Source organism: Nematolebias whitei, chromosome 20 (assembly GCF_014905685.2).
Source record: "Nematolebias whitei isolate Nwh7 chromosome 20, NemWhi1, whole genome shotgun sequence".
Lineage (NCBI taxonomy): Eukaryota > Metazoa > Chordata > Actinopteri > Cyprinodontiformes > Rivulidae > Nematolebias > Nematolebias whitei.
In genome coordinates this window covers 14323052-14341302 of record NC_056517.1, presented here as the reverse complement: position 1 = coordinate 14341302, position 18251 = coordinate 14323052, and the positions used below count along the sequence as shown (strand labels likewise).

The window sequence follows — 18251 nt, the reverse complement described above, 5'->3', positions numbered from 1 at the left end:
TGTTCAAAAAACCTCTCTGAAGAAGAACACTACATGCTACCAAAAGAACTGTAGATTTGTCTGTTTCTGCAGCTGTGTTTATGTATGGCAAGAATAGCCTATCTTGTCTCAAAATGCACATCTAACCTTCAAGATTCAGTTACTTAGCAGGTTTGGAAACACTACACATCAAGCTGTCAGACAAGTCCTAGCGGCTCTGTGTTTCATGACCTTGCTGAGACGTTCTCAACATCTGTCCTCTAAACACAACTGTCACATATCACACAGCAGGCAATAAGTCTGAGTCCATCTGAAACAATACACAGAAGAAGACAGAGCGGAAACAGCTCCTCCCTGTCTGGCCTGCAGACAATTCACATTTAACATTACGTGTCAAAGGAATACAGCAAGATGCTAAATATGTTTTAATAAAGTATCCATGTTTGTATAAAACTAAAGTCAAATGCAGTTGATATATACAATAAACAGTATTCCATCATACTATAAGAGCCCATGAAGTGCATATAGCACATTCTAAAAAAGCTTTTATGATGCTAAGCATGTTCTTCTTTTTTTTTTTTTTGGTTACACAATAGGTTGTAATTTAATCGTCTTTACAAAGGCAAGTTTAGTTGTAGACTTAAAAAATAAACAATGCAAATTGGTGAAAATTTTGTTAAAAAACTGTGTGAACAATATTAAAATGAAAGCACTTAGATGTCATTTTTACATATGAAACTATTTTTTGAAATCTATATTAAGAAGCAACAAAATTACTTCAATGAAGTCCACTTGCATTCAATATAATTGTCACATATTCTGTTTATTTGGTACTTCTAGAAAAGGATTCTGAAAGAACCCCGAGATTGAACACCACTATGACAATCTTTAATCTGAATGATGATCCAGGAACAGAAAAACACCAACAACAAAAAAAACAAAAAAAAAACATTGGGGATTTGATGAGGTTTTTAAATGTGTAATAAGATTGCAGTGAACTCCCATTAGCCTAAACCGAGTATGCTTGGTCAATGGAGGTACTTGAGCCTGAACAAGACTTCTGTAACAGGGTTGTAGTGTTTTTTTTTCATTGAGGTAGCAGATTAAACATTAAATCTATGATGTTGTGAATGCACGCTAGCATGGATTGGTTGTGAACAACTTAAAGCTGGACAGACCAGGGTAGCGTCATGTCTATTGTCTATCCAAGATCTTGAAAATGCCAAACTGTTGTGCTAGCATATCACAACATTCTAGCTTATAGTCACATCCTAAGACAGTCCGAGAAAGTTGTACAATGGCTGGGTCTGGGTTGTAGTGCAATTGCGGGTGTATGTGGTATGATTGTTGTGCTGCTGATGTATTGAGAATGGGAAAAAAATCTTCAGAAACATAGTTGGTGAGCACTGAGGGCATAACCGTGTTTTTACCGCCTTTAAGGAGGTTTACCAAATAAAATTTGCCACAAACAAGCCAAGTTCTAGAAGTGGGTTGTTTGTGGAAATTGTAGCAGAGTCATCATCCAATGTGAATGGGGTCAAAGCAAAACCACCAACAGGCCAGAAAAAAACTAAATGGTTTTCAAACTCCATCCATTTATCCATCCATTATCTTCTGCTTGTTTCAAAGTTGTGTTGTGGTTGCAACTGTTTAATCAGGGAGGTCCAGACATCTCTTTCCACAGCCACCTCTTCCAGCTCTTCTGGGAGGATTTAAAGGCGTTCCCAGGCCAACCGAGAGACATAGTCTCTCCAGCGTATCCCGAGTCTTCCCCTGGGTCTCCTCCAAGTTAATCATGCCTGAAGCCACTCCCTAGCGCGGTGCCCAGGAAGCATCCTTACCAGATGCCCGAACCACCTCAAATGGGTCCTCTTGATGTGGAGGAGCAGCGGTTCTACACTGAGTCTCTCCTGAAAAACTGAACTTCTCACCCTATCTCTAACAGAGAGTCCAGCTACGTAGGCATTGCAGTCCTGCAGCAGAATAAAAGGAGTCCTCAGCTGGTGCACCTTCCAGAACACCTGCCAAGGACTCCAAGAAGGGCGGACATGCCAAACTGCCATTTGGCGCGTAGGCACAAACAATGGTCAAAGCCCGACCCCCCACCTGAAGGTGCAGGGAAGCTACCCTCTCATCTACTGGGGAAAACTCCAACACACAGGCACTAAGTCAGAGGGCTGCGTAGACTCACACCAGCTTGGCGCCTCTCACCATGTGCAACCCCAGAGTGGAATAAAGTCCAGCCCTTCTCGAGGAGATTGGTTCTGGAGCCCATGCTGTGTGTCAAGGTGAGCCCAACTATAGTCCAACTATCCAGTCTTTACCTCTCAACCTCACGCACAAGCTCAGGCTCCTTCCCCACCTGAAAGGTTGCATTCTATGTCCCAAGAGCCAGCTTTGGTAAGCCAGAGTCAGAGTACCAAGGCTCCCGCCTTCAGTCAGTGCCCATGGCGTCATGCACCTGACTCATATGGCCTCTTCTGCAGGTGATGGGCCCACAAAAAGGCTGTTTTCAAAAATGGTTGGGTAAAATGTTTTGGAGAAATACAATATATTAATATATATATTAATAATTAGTACTTTAAGAAGGCATAACCATAACTGAATCAAATATTTAACATGGCAGCATCTATAGTTCAGTTGCTGCAATTTTCCTGCTTGCTGCAGCATTGTTTAACAGGTATATGTATAAATCCAGCACACAACATGACCAAAATGTAAATATGTCAGTTTAAAAGAAGAAGAGCTGTCAGAGAGCAGGCACAGGTTAATAAGGGCATAACTCAGAGAGAGCCTGAAGCCACACAAGTACAATATCTGACATTTCTTGTAGTGAGAAGAGACATGTCAGAGATCTGAGTCTCCGCTTAGCTTCGGCAGTGATAGATTTTTACATTAGCAGCTCCTCCACCCACATCCCTAAAACTTTTCCACTTGGCTTATTTGACTCCCACTCTGTAGGAAAATATGAGTGTTGGCTGTCCTTGAAGCATCAATGGTATGGAAAAAAATAAAATAAAACAAGAACACTCTTCTGACAGGCACATCTCAGTTGTAGTTCATGACCAGAGCAAGAATAATGAAATATGTGTGCTTTTGAAGCCAGAATAAGATAAGAAAATCCAACCAATGTGAAATCATTTGTTTTGGATTTAGAAACAAAAGAGATAAAAAAAGACAGAAACTGAGACTGAAAAGGAGTGGGGGGCTAAAGGAGAGAAAGAGTCAGGAGAAAATGTTATTGATCTGGAGTCTTAATTAAGCATCAGATGCCACTAAACAAAGTCTCTGATCTTCAATAATCAGTGGAAGAGTGGCACCACTCTTGAGAGAGATAAAGGAGAGAGTTTATAAAAGAAGGGCAGAGAGAGGACAACTGCACATTACTGATGGACTAGAAATTAACTTTGGACACTGCAAGTTTGCAAAATCTGCATACAATGAGGTGAAACTATCCTTCTCAAACTGTGGTACAAACGATTTCCATTTGTTGTATTCAAAAACATCTTCTGGTTTTAACTACTTACAAGTTAATAAAAAAAAAACAACAACTAATGGAACAAGCAGTACACTAATCCACTGAGGAACTTGAATAGTGGATGTTTGTAGTATTTTAGGATGAGTATTTTTTCGGGACTAGAATTGAACAGGAAATGAAAGTAAACCTTAATTTTTTTTATTTTATTTTATTTTATTATTTTTGCAATATATACAAGTGGGTAGAAGTTGCACTGTGGATAAGAATTAAGGTCGAGTTTTTTGTTGTTTATTTTTGGCAATCCACAACCACAAGCTGTGGCAGATCCAGGGGGTGGCCAGTGGTGGCCTTAGCCACTATAGATTATTTTTTTGGCCACCCCACCAGCCTTCACATTACTTGAGAAAAATCAACTTTATAGGAACATAAAAACTAGAAAACACAGTTTGGGGGGGGGGGGGTAATTATTAAATTAGTTAATTCTGTTATGAATGTGGTTTTGGAGTTGAATTTTTTTTTCTTTTCTTTTTTCTCTAAAATAAACTAAAAACATTTTTGCCCTGGCAAAAAGCTTTGGTTTCATATTTGATATGATGTTCATATTTATGTTACTAGAAATACTTTATTTGCTAGGTGAACACGGCTGTTAAAAAGTGCCTGTTTTGAAAAAGTATTCAACCTCTTTTATATAAAACAGTACCTTGAAAATGCTCTAAATGTCTTTGAGTCATAATTCAATTTTGTGCATAATGATGAGATTAATCGCAATTATTTTTTTTAAGTCTTTGCCCAGCACTAATATGGTGGCCATCTTGGATTTTGACGTGGCAACCAAATTTTTTAAATGAATGTTACTTCTGCCTGGATGTAGCCAGCCACTGAAATTAAAGTTGGTTCCTTGCTTATTTTCCAAGTTATCATGCTCACGACGTGCACGGACAGATGACCGAATGGAGAGTATTTCCAATTCCCCCTCTTTGATTCATGACAGCAGACACAAAAAATAGTAGTTTAAGCTTGTACTACTGCTTTTTTATTATCTGTCATAACGATGGTACTTGAATAGCATACTAATTTCTAAAGTTGTTCTTTTTTGAAGAGTGAAAATGCTGGTGAAGATTCACAGTTTTTTTTTTTTTTTAAGAGTATTTAAAAGAGGAAAAAAAGAAATTACTACGAATTAGTGAAAGAAGCAAATGAGTGAAGTAAAAGTGTAAGGATTGATCAGTTCAACCGTTTTTCATAAAACTAGAGTGTGCCAAGAAAAAAGTAACAATATATTTCCAACATTGTGTCATTCTTCATCCAGATACAGTCACCTTCTGCTTGTTTTCATGTACATGTGAAAGGCCTGTCAATGCTGAGATGACAGTAGTGACGTGTCGAGGATTGAATTGCCAATTTTAATACAACTAAAGAGTCCAGATCTAAGCTCGCTGATTTAATTCAGGCAGAATTGGAATTGACCCAAAATGAAACCAGTGGAGTGGAGTGAACATAAGCAGGATTGGGGCTGACGTTAATCCCTGAGAGGTTTGAACAGCAAAATAGCGCTTCTTGGAATGTGATGAAGGAGGATTGGGCTTTAAAAAATGATGCTGGTTGAGACTTTAGAGGAAGGAGCTAGAACAGGGAGGAGTGGTATCAGTGTCAGATTACAGACAATTTATTCATGAGGTTAGCAGGTCAACCACACAAACCATCAATCTAAATGGGGGGGGGGGGGGGGGGTGAGTAAATAGAAACAAAACCTGATATCACTTCTGTTGTAGTAACAAACAAAGACACTGGTGTAAAACAGAAATTATGATACACTTAATACCAATATATTGAACTCACCATTGTGTGCAGATATATTAGCTTGAGTTGTGAAGGAGTTGTTAAAGTCCTTTTTTGTTTCTTCAAATGATTGAGAGATCCGACGTTCATGACTGTCCATGAGAGAGTTAACAGAATGCTCTGACAGAGGAGGGCTGACCGGGACACCCTAAAGTGGAAGAGAGAGATATGAAGATATGGCATGTTTGCAAATACAATACAGTAAAATTTGTGATTTTGAAAATTATCTCAGGTGTATTTATCATATTTAAGCTCAAATTTCGAGGCTCAATATGATTTATCTGTCTAAATAAAGGTTGAATTGAATTGAATGAATCCCTAACCAGAAAAATCACTTTAATTATGCTTTACTTTGAGATTTGTCACTTTACCTGTGCTTCTGATTATCCATGTTGCAGATTTTTTACCCATAAGCTGCTATATTCATACCCATCTGCTCACAATGGACTCATGTTCAGGCTGCTGTTTAACACATCATATTATTTTATATTATTATTGTTTGACATATATCTTATATCCTTGTATATTATACTGTTTCTTTTTATACTTGTATTTTTGCTATTTTTGGGTGTAACTGGGACCTTGAGTACACAATTTCATTCTACCACATGTACCACATGTGGTGCGAATGACGAATAAAGAAACTTTGACTTTGATAACTGCACCTTGAGATCATGTCTATGAACAATACAAATTGGATTAGAGAGGCACAGCCAGCCCGCAACTAGAACAAGCTCGACTTCGTGATGAGATCAGACACAGCTTTTTCTTTGGTTTCTTTCAGGAACCAGACAGCCCTTACAAGTGAACCTATACTCCTGCCTCATCTCTATAGACTGTCTCAACTTCGAACTTCAAATCAAATTTACAGTAATTCAGAACACTAAACATGGTAAACACATTTTGAAACTAATAAAAAAACAAAATGTATGGGTGATTTGTTGTACTGCATGGACTGTTTGTATACCAAGGAAGAAATGGGAATGTGGCTTCTGTTTTGTGTCATCAATACTTCAAAAAGATACAGTGAAGGCCTAGGTATCCATCCCAGCTTATGACACTATTTTCTGGTTCAATAGTGTGAAACGGATCCAGCCAGAGTCCAAACTGGATAAAGCTCCCTGGATTTCTCATCAGCCAGCAGACAGGTGCCACTAACAATGAGTTTGACTAAAAGTGGCCGGTGGCATTTGCCATGTGGTTGATGTTCTGCACCGCAGATCATTGAGCCCTGGATGGACTCAGTTCATTTGCCAATCTGTACAGACAGACAGACATTGTTGACCACTATACACCTGACATGTTTGGATTAAAAGTTAATAAATTTTAAATTGTGTTACTTTAGGATAAAAGTTATGAAGTCACTATTTCTTGATCACTATTTCTCACTTACTTGATTCAGCAGTTTGTGGATATCTATTGTTAGGGGCAGTTCTAGGATCTGACCTTTTGGGGTGCTTAGCCTCCATTACTGACAATGGGTCTTGCCTTGAACAACACACCCCATGGTGTGGTTTGTGAGAAGTGCAAAAGCTTATGGCACCTGGCATTCCCAGGTGGTCTCCTATCCGAGTACTAACCAGGCCCAACCCTGCTTAGCTTCCGAGATCAGACAACATCGGTCATGCGCAGAGTGGTTTAGCCATAAATGAGGAGCTCAGTCATAAATAGAACCTTTAAAGGATCATAGCAAACAAAGACTTATGCAATCAGAATTTGCAACATACAGTATATCTACATATAAACACACAAAACAAAGCACAACTAGATTTAAGCATTTTGAGATTTTGCTTTTGGAAACTTTAATTCCTGTTTACCTGGATGTAAATCACATTTTTGGATGATTGTTTCTTTTTGTATCAGATGCTGTGCAGTTGGAAGGATTTTTACTGAAACTTCTTTAGTTTTGGACATTTGTTATGATGCGTAACCATGGCAACAAGGCAGTTTTCTACAACCAACAACAGCTGATTAACATCCCAAAAGCTCAAATAATATTTCATCTACAGCCCCAAATCTCAAATGAGTTGAAAGGATGTTCTGTGGACGCATTATCTTCTACCTGCCAGCTGTGCTCAAGTGCCTGACCACTGTGATCCTGGAACTAGCAGGAAACAGGCTCATGACAGCGTAAGGACAGGATCGTCCCTCGGCACCTACAGTTGGCTGTCCGCAGCAATGAGGAACTCAACAGACTGTTGGGAGGAGTGGCCATCACTTTGGGAGGAGTTCTGCCCGGCATTCGGATGGTCCTACAGCCCGGGGGAACCGAGAGGCCAGCCGAGTCTGGGTGGACAGATCGGACGGCATCTGCGGCCAGTTTCTTAAGATCCACTGTGGGATGGACCTTTACAAGAGATCCTTCCTGCCTACAGCCATCAGTATCTATAACATCTCTTAATGAAATGAGGATAACGAGTTACAACAACAAACAATTCCCCTTTGGGATTAATAAAGTATTTTTGAATTGAATTGAATTGAATTGAATTACCCTTTAATTTAACCATTACACATACAATGTAATTATACCAGACAATGTAGGATGTACCAGTTACCTTCGTACAGACCAACATGTGGTACTTCCTGTTTATCACTGTTGTATTCAGCTGATCATGAGGTCAGACTGTACTTCCTGCGACAACTGAAGAAGGCCAAGCTGCCGGCCAAGCTGATGGTGCAGTTCTACACGGCCATCATCGAGTCCATCCTCAGCTCCTCCATCACGGTGTGGTACGCCGGGGCCACTGCCAGGGACAGACTCAGACTGCAGCGCATTGTGCGCTCAGCTGAGAAGGTGATCGGCTGCAGCCTTCCATCCCTCCACGACCTGTACGTCTCCAGGACTGTGAGGCGAGCAGGTCGGATCACAGCTGACCCTGCTCACCCTGCACACGGTCTGTTTGAAACACTCCCCTCAGGCAGGAGGCTTCGGTCCATTCGGACCAGAACCTCCCGCCATAAGAACAGTTTCTTCCCCTCTGCTGTTGGACTCCTGAACACTCATAATGCTACCTCATAATTTCTGCTTTGGTCACATTACATCTGTATTATAACTGAATACTCCATCTGTACTGTTTTCTAAGCTTTTTTATTATTTTCTATTGTATGGGTGTACATATGGTTATGTTATGGTTTTAATTTTACTTTATTTGTGGGTGTACACAGGCTTATGTCTTATGTAATGTTCTCATTTTTACTTAATTTTTACTTATTTTTACTTTATTTTACTTTACTACTATTCGCACCTTATGTCGAAGCAAATTCCTAGTTTGTGAACCTCGTTCATTGACATGGCAATAATAAACTGATTCTGATTCTGATTCTGATTCTCAGTGGTCAGCCTTTATTATCTTTTACATTTTTCCAGACTCCGTTTAAGTTTTGGAAATGGAATAAACTGTATTCCACCATTTAAATGCCCAGAGTAATGCTGTCTGAACCACATGTTCCCCGCTGACAATGTTTAACCATTTTTTCTTGTGATTTTTCATGAAATCCCTCAGACCGTAAAGCGTTGGTAATGCAAAACCCTGACAATGTTGTTGGAGGAAAAGGAGGTGCAGCTTCTGCAAGTAAGAGGTCTTTTACTTCGGGACAAATTGAGATCGCCGATTTGTCATTTGCTGACGAGTGTACTGGACAGATTGACAGGTGGCACTGAGGATCTGACTAGTGCAAATAAATCATAGATTTTACTGGCATCACTTATTCCATATTTTTCAAATGTATTAAATATTTTGGTGAATCTAAGATTGGAGAACTAAGCTTCCTTGCAAAATCACAATGATGCTTCTTTATTTTTTCAGGGGTGCTGAGTTAAAATTGGCCCTGTGATGGACTTGCGACCTGTCCAGGGTGTACCCCGCCCCTCACACAGTGATTGCTGGACATGGGCACCAGCGACCCCCGTGACCCAAAATGGAATAAGCGGGTAAAGATAATGGATGGATGAATGGATGGATGAGTTAAAATGTAGGGGTGATTGAGCACCCCAGAAAAAAAGGCTAAAATCACCACTGTTCATAACTTCTGTATACTTCATAACTTTGATTGCTCACTCACAGCCATACAGTGAATAACAGTTTCTACAAGGAGACTGTAGTTAATATTAAATTTTCCCAGCATTCTACCAATTTTGGACAGAGACAAAAGGAAGTATGTATGAGTTTGTAAGAGATGAGTGGAGGCAAAGATGAGGAAGCAAAGGGGAATGATTGAAAGTTTTGGATAAACAAATTAAATAAATTACAAGGATGAGAAAAACTGTGGGGGTGTTGGAACTTGAATTAACTTGGGTGCTGCCAAGCAGCCTCTCTGTGGGAGTGGTATGGTATGCTGAGTCAATGAAGAGGTTTTCAAGAACAGAGAGATTCATTGGCAGCTTAATGCAAATGAGAGGTTTAATGTGGTTAAAAGCACAAAACTTTATCAGGACAGCGTGTTGATAAGAGTGAGGGGGGAGAGAGGCGGTTACTATGTGCTGCTGGGTCAATGCAATTACATTCATGGACATGACTGCTGCCAGACTTTTAATAAAAAAAAATAATAATAATAATAAACATGTCCCTGGATAAATTAGACTCAATAAAGGTACAAATTGTTGAAATTAAGATTGATTTAACTCTCTTTCACCCTTTTATTCAACTGTTTGCTGCACTTTTTAAATACCTTTTGATCTTTGACTTGGCATGAGTGAAAGGAAGTGAAGTTGTGCATAAAATGTTAAAAAGGAAATTATATATAAAACACATCAAGTTCTTAAAGTGGCAGCCATTTTAGAGTAAAGGGAGGGATATGGTTTGGATTTAAAAGCATGATGTGTCTTCTAAGGCAAATAAATGATGGAATCAATGGAACACGGATCCAATATTGCAGCAATTTAATCTTTGTGGATTTAGTGTTAAATAAGTCTGCTTTTATGCATACTAAAGCTTTGGCTTTCTCTCACTCTGTTTACTGACATGTGAATGTTTACTGACTAGAACACTAGGTAGATGATGAGAAGTGACATTTCTACATACATTTTGCTTGAACTACAAATTCAGCTGCCGAGTCTTTTGTAAATTTTGTTTTTCAGGAAATCTCATTTGTATGCAAAAAAGACAAACTATGGTTTTGAAGAATAAATAGTTAGTTCTTAATTGGCAAACTAACTCTAACACATAATGAACACATAAACTAGGCTAAGTCCCTATTTACACGGACACGATGGGGGGAAAACGTAGGTTTTTTCGTATGTTAATTAGAGGAAAAGATTTGCGTTGACACGGTCGGATTTGTGTTTATATGCATCCGCAGGAATCCCCCCCGCCCTCCCGAATCCGCTGTAGTTACCATGCCAGGTCATGAGATGGCGATGTGAGTTTTGTACCTTTACCTAATGTGCATGCGTGCTGCCTCAGCACACTCCTTTCCTCTGGGCTAAAAGCGCAGCTAACAACAACTTAACAAGTTAAAGCTGGATTGTGGATAAGAGTCGACAGATTTGACGCCAAGCAGGACCGCTTCGTGTAACAGCTCCACACCGGTCACTGAGTGGACCAGAACCAAGTCAATGTCGGATTTTACTCCGTGATAATCAGTAGCTGTTTTACAGCAGGTAAATCAACGTTCTTAATAATGTTCGTTTGTGTTTACTTTGGTTACAAAACAACCAACTGAGATTTATATTTTCATAAAAGAAGAAGAAGCTGTCTCCCAGGGGAATTCCCCTGCATGTGCAGAGCATGTGATTCTCACATGCTCACAAAGCAATTTTGCTCCGGAGGACAGCTTGCAACAGGAGGAATAATATTCATATTATGAGTTTCTGGTAGGCAATTGTATTTTTTTGTTACCAGCCAAGTTACAAGCACTGTTCAGAAAAAAAAAAATAATAATAATAATAATACTGTACATATATGTGTATCTTACAGGTATGTATTGTAACATTCTGCTGTGATTGACTGTAATGGCCTCAGACAGAGATTATGGGTAGAATTTATGTTCATTGTTAATCATTTCAGTTAGCTGTTTAGAACTGTTTTTATTTTAGTGATTATTCTGTTCTTGTTAGCCTAGTTAATGTTCATAATGTGCTAGTTTGTTTTAGGCCATTCAGTAAAGCATATGTGTCAAACTCAAGACCCGGGGGCCAAATGTGGCCCTCGTTGACATCTTATCTGACCCCCAAGATGTTGTTTTAAATGTAAAATACTTTTTTTCACTTTAATTTTTCCAGTAATCTTTGATTATGATGTCAAAACTACAACAGAGAATGGGTATGTTTACATGGACATAAGTAACCGGATCAAATGGCCGGTCGGAATAAAAGTGTGTCATGTAAACACTCCATTCGGGTTATTTTTTGTGTATTCGGCGCGATCCGATATAATTTGTGATCAGAACGAAACGGGTGGTTTACGCCGATCCGTAACCCGATCGGTGCGTATGTAAACGCTTGATCTGTTAGTTTTTATCTGATCGTGAAAAACTGACCTGACTCCGCATGTGCGACTTTGCCATTTCCGCCTGGCTAATGCTAATAATATTAGCATGTCAGGGAAGCTAAACTGGTCGGTGAGTGACACAACATTTCTACTAGAAACTTTGAAAGAGCTCAAAATGATCTGTATTACCTGTAGCTCAGTCAGGGAGTGCAGTAACGTCTCCACCATCATTAAAACCTGTCGCGGGTCCATTTTGGGTGCTCAGGTTTGTTTACGTTCACCCCGGAAGTAGAACTTCTTCTTCGGTGGTTTTTTTAAGGAGAGTTTACCACGCTGCGCATGCCAGTACTGCTGTTCAGAACAAACCCTGCTGCATGTAAACACTCGTCATGACCAGATTGTGCCCATGTAAACAATACATTTGAATTATTCAAACAGAACACATTTCAATCCGGTCAAAGAATTCTGCGCATGTAAACATAGCTATTGTCAAATGAGGCCAATCAAACTCTTGTTGAGGAACCTGCAACCAAGAAAAGAAGTTTGGTATCTAACTTGAGTTAATGTAGATTCTGAAACCGGCCCTTAGTTTGAAAAAGGTTTTTAATTTTGGCCCACTTTTGTAAGTGAGTTTGACACCCCTGCAGTAGAGTATCCATGAGTTAGGGAGGGACTTCTCACGAAGACCTGTGGGGTTCACTCTGTCTGTGTGTTGAACAGTAAAATAAAGCCTATAAAACGCCATCTGGTGGTTGATTCTTAATCTACAACAAGAGATTCACATATCTCACTAGCTGTGTGCTGCCACTCATGTTACAAAGTAAACACCTGCAGCTTACACACAAGCGCAGCTTATATGTGCACAAAATTGGGCTTTTTTTATTTCAAATTTATTTATTTAAAAAAATATTATTATTATTTAGTGTGTGTGGCTTATATTTGGGTGTGCTCTATTGACCGGCAGCTACAATATATAGTGGGTTTCTAAAATTCCCAACCATGGCTTCTCATTGTGTATTCAAACAATGTTAATCTAGTCATGCTCAGTGAATTATGGTGTTGACTGAGGGCAAGGGTAGAGCAGTGTCACTCACACTGAATTCAGTGAAAACCAGACTACTTAGTTCTTGGAAGACACATTGGAAACTACAGGAACATTTTGTAATGCTTTGTTATTTTAGTGTTAATATGGTTCATATGTATCTATGTGCATATTATTTACTTGAATGCAAGTGTGTATTTTTTGGGGGGTTGATTTGTGATAGGCATATATGTGTTTTCATGAGTGCATTGCCTTCTACCTGACCTCAATAAGGAAGAAGAGGCAGTGCAATGACATGTTTGGGTCTAAGCTGCCACCTATTATTAATAAAGTCATGTCCATGGTCATTTCTGTACCTTATCCATGTCTCAGCCAACTGCCACCATCCTAATCCAGTCTATCTCCACTATATTGCTGTAATTACAATCTTTAATCCACTGCATTCTGTTCAAGGCACAACTCATCTCTTCCCATTTTAGCTAGATACCACACTTTATTAGCCTCTCACATCCGTGCAGAGCTGCATCTAATGCTGGTGCCTTCAGAACTCTGATTCTATGGTCTTTGAGAGTGATCAGACAAAATGATTCCACCAAAACAGGACATAATCAGAATCAGAATGCCTTTTATTGTCATTTTATTATAAAAACAGAACTGATAAATGAGTGCAGCTACTGTAAGGTGGCTAAAATACAAACAAATATCCCCATCCTGCATTCATATCATATACATAGAAAAAGTAATAATAATATAAAAGTAGAACAGATCTATTTATCATAAGTGGGTAGTGCACATAATAAAAAAAATTACACCTAGTAGAAGGCAAAGTGTAATTACACAACAAATATTAAAATAAATATTAACCATACCCCCAAGTTGGATTTTTTGTTGTTGTTGTTGTTTTTAATTTAGCTGCTTTCAGGACTCTGAACAACCCACGGGTAAAAATTATTTTTCGATCCGTTTGTTCTACATTTTCAGGATCTGATGGCATTAAAAGTTGAACAACTGCTGCCCAGAATGGGAAGTGTCAGCAGAGATTCTTTGTGCCCTGCTGAGCCAGCGATGTTCTCCAACAAGGGCTAACGACAGCCAGTAATCCTTTCTGCAGTCTTGGTTACCTTTGCAGGGCTATCCTATCAGATGCAGAGTGAACAGCAAACCACATGTAACACATTACAACAGCACTGACTCTGTGGAGGCCTGATAGAAGGTGTCTCCTTTGCAACACCCGTATGAAGTGGAGTCTCTGCTGTGCAATTTTGACCAGTGCTGATGTGTTGATTCATTCATTCAACCTTTATTTAGACAGGTAAATCCCATTGAGCCTCGGGGACTCATTTTTGATTTCAACAAAGAATTAAAGCTACAAGAAGCATTGAAGGCCCTCGCAGCAAAGCGCCGCTCTGGCCTTACAGCGACCGTGGGAGCTCCAGCAACTCCGCCCAGTCGCCATCGCAAATGCTCACGCTCCTCTCTCACTCCCTTTCACCGGAGTGCACATTTGCCAAACCTTCGACAACAGCCGCGACCACGGGCGCTCCAGCAACACCTCCCAGTCGCCATTGCGAACGCTCTCATGCCATTCCTGCTTGTGTCCACCAGGGTGCGCATATGCCTAAACTCTGCAATCGCCTTTCGCCCGTATCAGTATGAGAGGGTGCGCACTTGAGTCATATGTTAAAACGCATTACCAATGTGTTTAGACGTGCTCACCATTTATGCACCAAAAATCTGGTTCTGATCGGATGATAATTCACTGAGATATAACTGTTGGAATAATCTAGGGGTGCACTAGAGTCAAACATTAAACAACCATACCAATGTATCTAGAAGTGCTCACTAATGGCGCAGCATAAATTTGGTACAGATTGGATGATATATCACTAAGATATAACTTGGAGAATAATCTAGGGGCGCTCAGGAGTCAAATGTTCAACAGCAATGCCAGTGTGTGCAGAATCGTTCACTGATCACGCACAATAAATCTGGTACAGATTGGACGATATATCACTGAGATATAACTGATGAAATAATCTAGGGGCGCACTTGAGTCATATGTTAAACCACAATATCAGCATCAGCGGTGTTGCATAATAGATGCGACGTATACAGCAAAGCAACATATTTATGGATTTTTCCACTTTATTAGATATATTTGGACTGATGCGACTTATAGGGTGGTGTGACGTGTACGGCGGGAAATACGGTGATTCCTAAATGCTCCCCAGGCACCTACATAGAAGCCCACTGCTCCACCTGAGTTTATCTTAGGTGTGATGGGTTAAATGCAGAGAACTAAGTTTGTCATTGTATGGGAACATACAATGATGTCATCAACATACAATGATATCATCAACATAGCTCTTTACTTTACTTACTTTTCTCTACCTCATAGGATGATTGTCTCAAAGTAAAACATAATCCAAGTTTGGTCTTGGTTTGATCAAAAATGTTGTTGATGATAGGGCTCTAAGCACAGTCCATAATGTCAGTCTTCACAAGGACACCACATGTACAGATAGTTTAAATTAAGCATTTTACACATCAAATGAGTCAACATGACACTATCAAAACAACGTTTACTAAGCAGTATGTATGCACAATTTATATGCAGTGTTAATTATTTAGTATTTGCAGGATGTTTTTGGATTTATGTTACAATATTTTGATTTGTCGCTTCTCTTGCAGCTTTAGGGGGAAACAAGTTTGATCAAGAGGAGTATTTGAGAAAACACCCCCAACTATTTTGTTTTAAATATTTTATTTGAAAGCTTTATATTGGTTTTCCTATACTGGAGTGTATGTTGCTTAACAACACTTGAATGTTTAAAGACTTCATCTACACAGTCCTCCACCAACCCGAGCAGTGCAATCAACCACTAGATTCAATATATTATTCTCTCAATTGGTCCTATTGAGTTTCCCCTGCTGCTTCTAAATGAGTTAGTCCTCAGAGAGACAGTTGGGAATGAAGGCCAGCAGCTCTGGAATTGCCTTTCTGTTGCTGTGTAATCTACTACTTTCAATTCACTCAGTTCATCATAGTGAACTGCATTTCCCAAAGTGCAACACTCTGGGTCCTCGTCTCTATGAATCATTACTTTTTGCTATGAAAACAGGGTGGATGTACATGTCATGATCCAACTTGACTTCAATCAGTCCATATTAAGTTGGTGAGTGGGGGTTAGCACAGGCTTCCTCCTGCTTTCTCTTGCCTCTGTCGTGGGAAGCATCTCAATGTTTTAAGGCCTCTCACAGCAGCTGCTCAGCTCAATACTAATAAAAGCATAATCTACTCAACTGGGACTCTGATTGATAGTTCTCTCAAGGCTCTATCGATCAGCCCTTCTCTCATCTGAGCAAGCGTCTTTTGTTAGAGCTAGCCACTTCCTTCCTTCTTGTCTCTTTGAATCAACCTTCTCTGACTGACTAGCAGCAATGCTACTGGAATGGATTACAAACAGCGTAATATGCCAAGGAGATCTCTCTGAGGCGCTTTCATATACAAAAAAGCACTTACATCTACTCTCCTTGAAGTTAACCGAGTTACTGTGATTCATCATGATGTTACATTGCTGAGTAAAACACTGGAAACAAAGCATTGATCTCATTCCTCGCATTCACTATTTTACCCTGTGTCTTGATATTAGACGTAAAAGGACAGAATCTCCCGGTCTACTCCAGGACCATTTTGCTTAAAATTAGAATTTAAAAATACAAGTACCAAAGAAAATAATATATAAAATGAAAGTTTTAGGAAGTGTTTGTTTCAACTTGAAGTTATTGAAACTTTATAAAGATAAAATGAGAATTGTTAAGGAAACAGCAACAAACTTAACAATGTCATGATAAAGTGTAGATGTTTATTATAGCTAATGTAATATTCGTTCACCAAAGTGCCTTGTTTATAAGAAAAAAAATTTGATCAGTGCAAAAATGGTTTCCAATCATTTTCTTAGACATTAATGTAGATTGGATAAAGTTTGCCTCTTTCTTCCTAGTTTGCGCTCAAAGACTGCTGGCATGGCATATAACGTAGTAACTATGGAAAACTATTAGACAGAACATCGCTTAAAAATTGAGTGTGTTGTCTATTGAAATCCCACCACACTCAACCAACTGTGATGCTTTATACCACACATAGGCTGCCATGTTCATTAACTTCAAATTATTACTGTTGATTGGTTGACACGTGGGCGGAACGGTAGTTCAGCTGGTAGAGCAGCTGCCTCTCAACGAGCAGGTCGCTAGATCAAATCCTTGCCCAGGGCCTTTCTGGGTCGAGTTTGCATGGTCTCTCCGTGCATGCGTGGGTTTTCTCCAGGTACTCCGGTTTCCTCCCACAAACCAAAAATATGCATGTTAGGCTGATTGGTAACTCTAAATTGTCCCTAGGTGTGAGTGAGAGAGTGAATGGTTGTTTGTCTCGTTTGTCTCTATGTGTTCCTGAGATGGACTCGAGACCTGTCCAGGGTGTCCCCCAATTCTCGCAACGTAACTGCTGGATATGGGCACCAGTGATCCCCGCAACCCAAAAAGAAAGAAGCGGTTATAGATAATGGATGGATGGTTGGATGGTTGACATGTACATTGCAACAAAACATAATTACCATATTAAATACTGCCATCACTAATAGTTTTATTTATTTTTTGGTTGGTTGGTCAGTGGGATGTTCTATGTTTTGGAGCATATGGAACACTCATAAACCCTCTTTAAAAAACATTACCAGTGTGAGTGACTTAGGAAAATGAAAAAATAAGAATCCAGAAAAAATATTTCTCAAGTGACCTATTGCACCAGACCACTTTCTTTCCAGTGATTTGTCCCACATGACATTTACATAATTGGGGTTGTTGGACTAAAACGTATTTTAAGTAGCCAAGTGAGATGGAAAGGTATACATAAAAACTTTATATTAATGTCTTCATGTAATCTATAAATCTCTGCTCAAAGAAGCACAACATAGAAAGTGAAAGTATATACTGTATTATCCCCACAGAAAGAAACACATATGATGAGAACTGCTGTAAAAGCAGAAAACTCAGCACTGTCATAACTTTAGACAGACAATCTCTATAAATAATCTTATAATATCTGTAGCAGAGCATCTCAGTGGAAAATTACAGAAAAGTGTTAAAATCAAGGCATTGTTAACTGAACAGACAAAACAAATAAATATGAGAGGGGTTTTGTTGTGAAACATAGGTGAAACAATATTTTTTGTTACTCACAAGAATGCCTTGATTCCATTGGTGTCAGAAGCATTTGTAATGTTTTGTAATGATGCCATTGCCAATGTTGTGGGGGTAGGGGGTGTCACTAAAGGAGGGACCTGGGGGGTCCTCCCCCAGAATATTTTGAATAAAGTAGATGCCGTTTCCTGCTTTCTGGTGTATTTTAACAAGCTGTTAAACACGTATGTTTACTTTCATAAGTAAACATTTGATTCAATAACAATTTTAGAGAGCACGACACAAGAAG

At 39.4% G+C, this 18251-nt stretch overlaps 1 protein-coding gene and 1 pseudogene across 1 annotated transcript in view; both read right to left on the bottom strand.

Annotated features, from left to right (window-relative positions):
* The window catches only part of LOC119426846 (partitioning defective 3 homolog), a 98130-nt gene that overhangs the window by 65327 nt on the left and 14552 nt on the right, over positions 1-18251 (bottom strand). The window contains exon 2 of the mRNA XM_037694429.1: positions 5297-5444. Coding sequence (XP_037550357.1) covers positions 5297-5444 — 148 coding nt within the window. The remainder of the gene's footprint in view (positions 1-5296; positions 5445-18251) is intronic.
* LOC119426918 lies at positions 6828-6946 on the bottom strand (annotated as a pseudogene).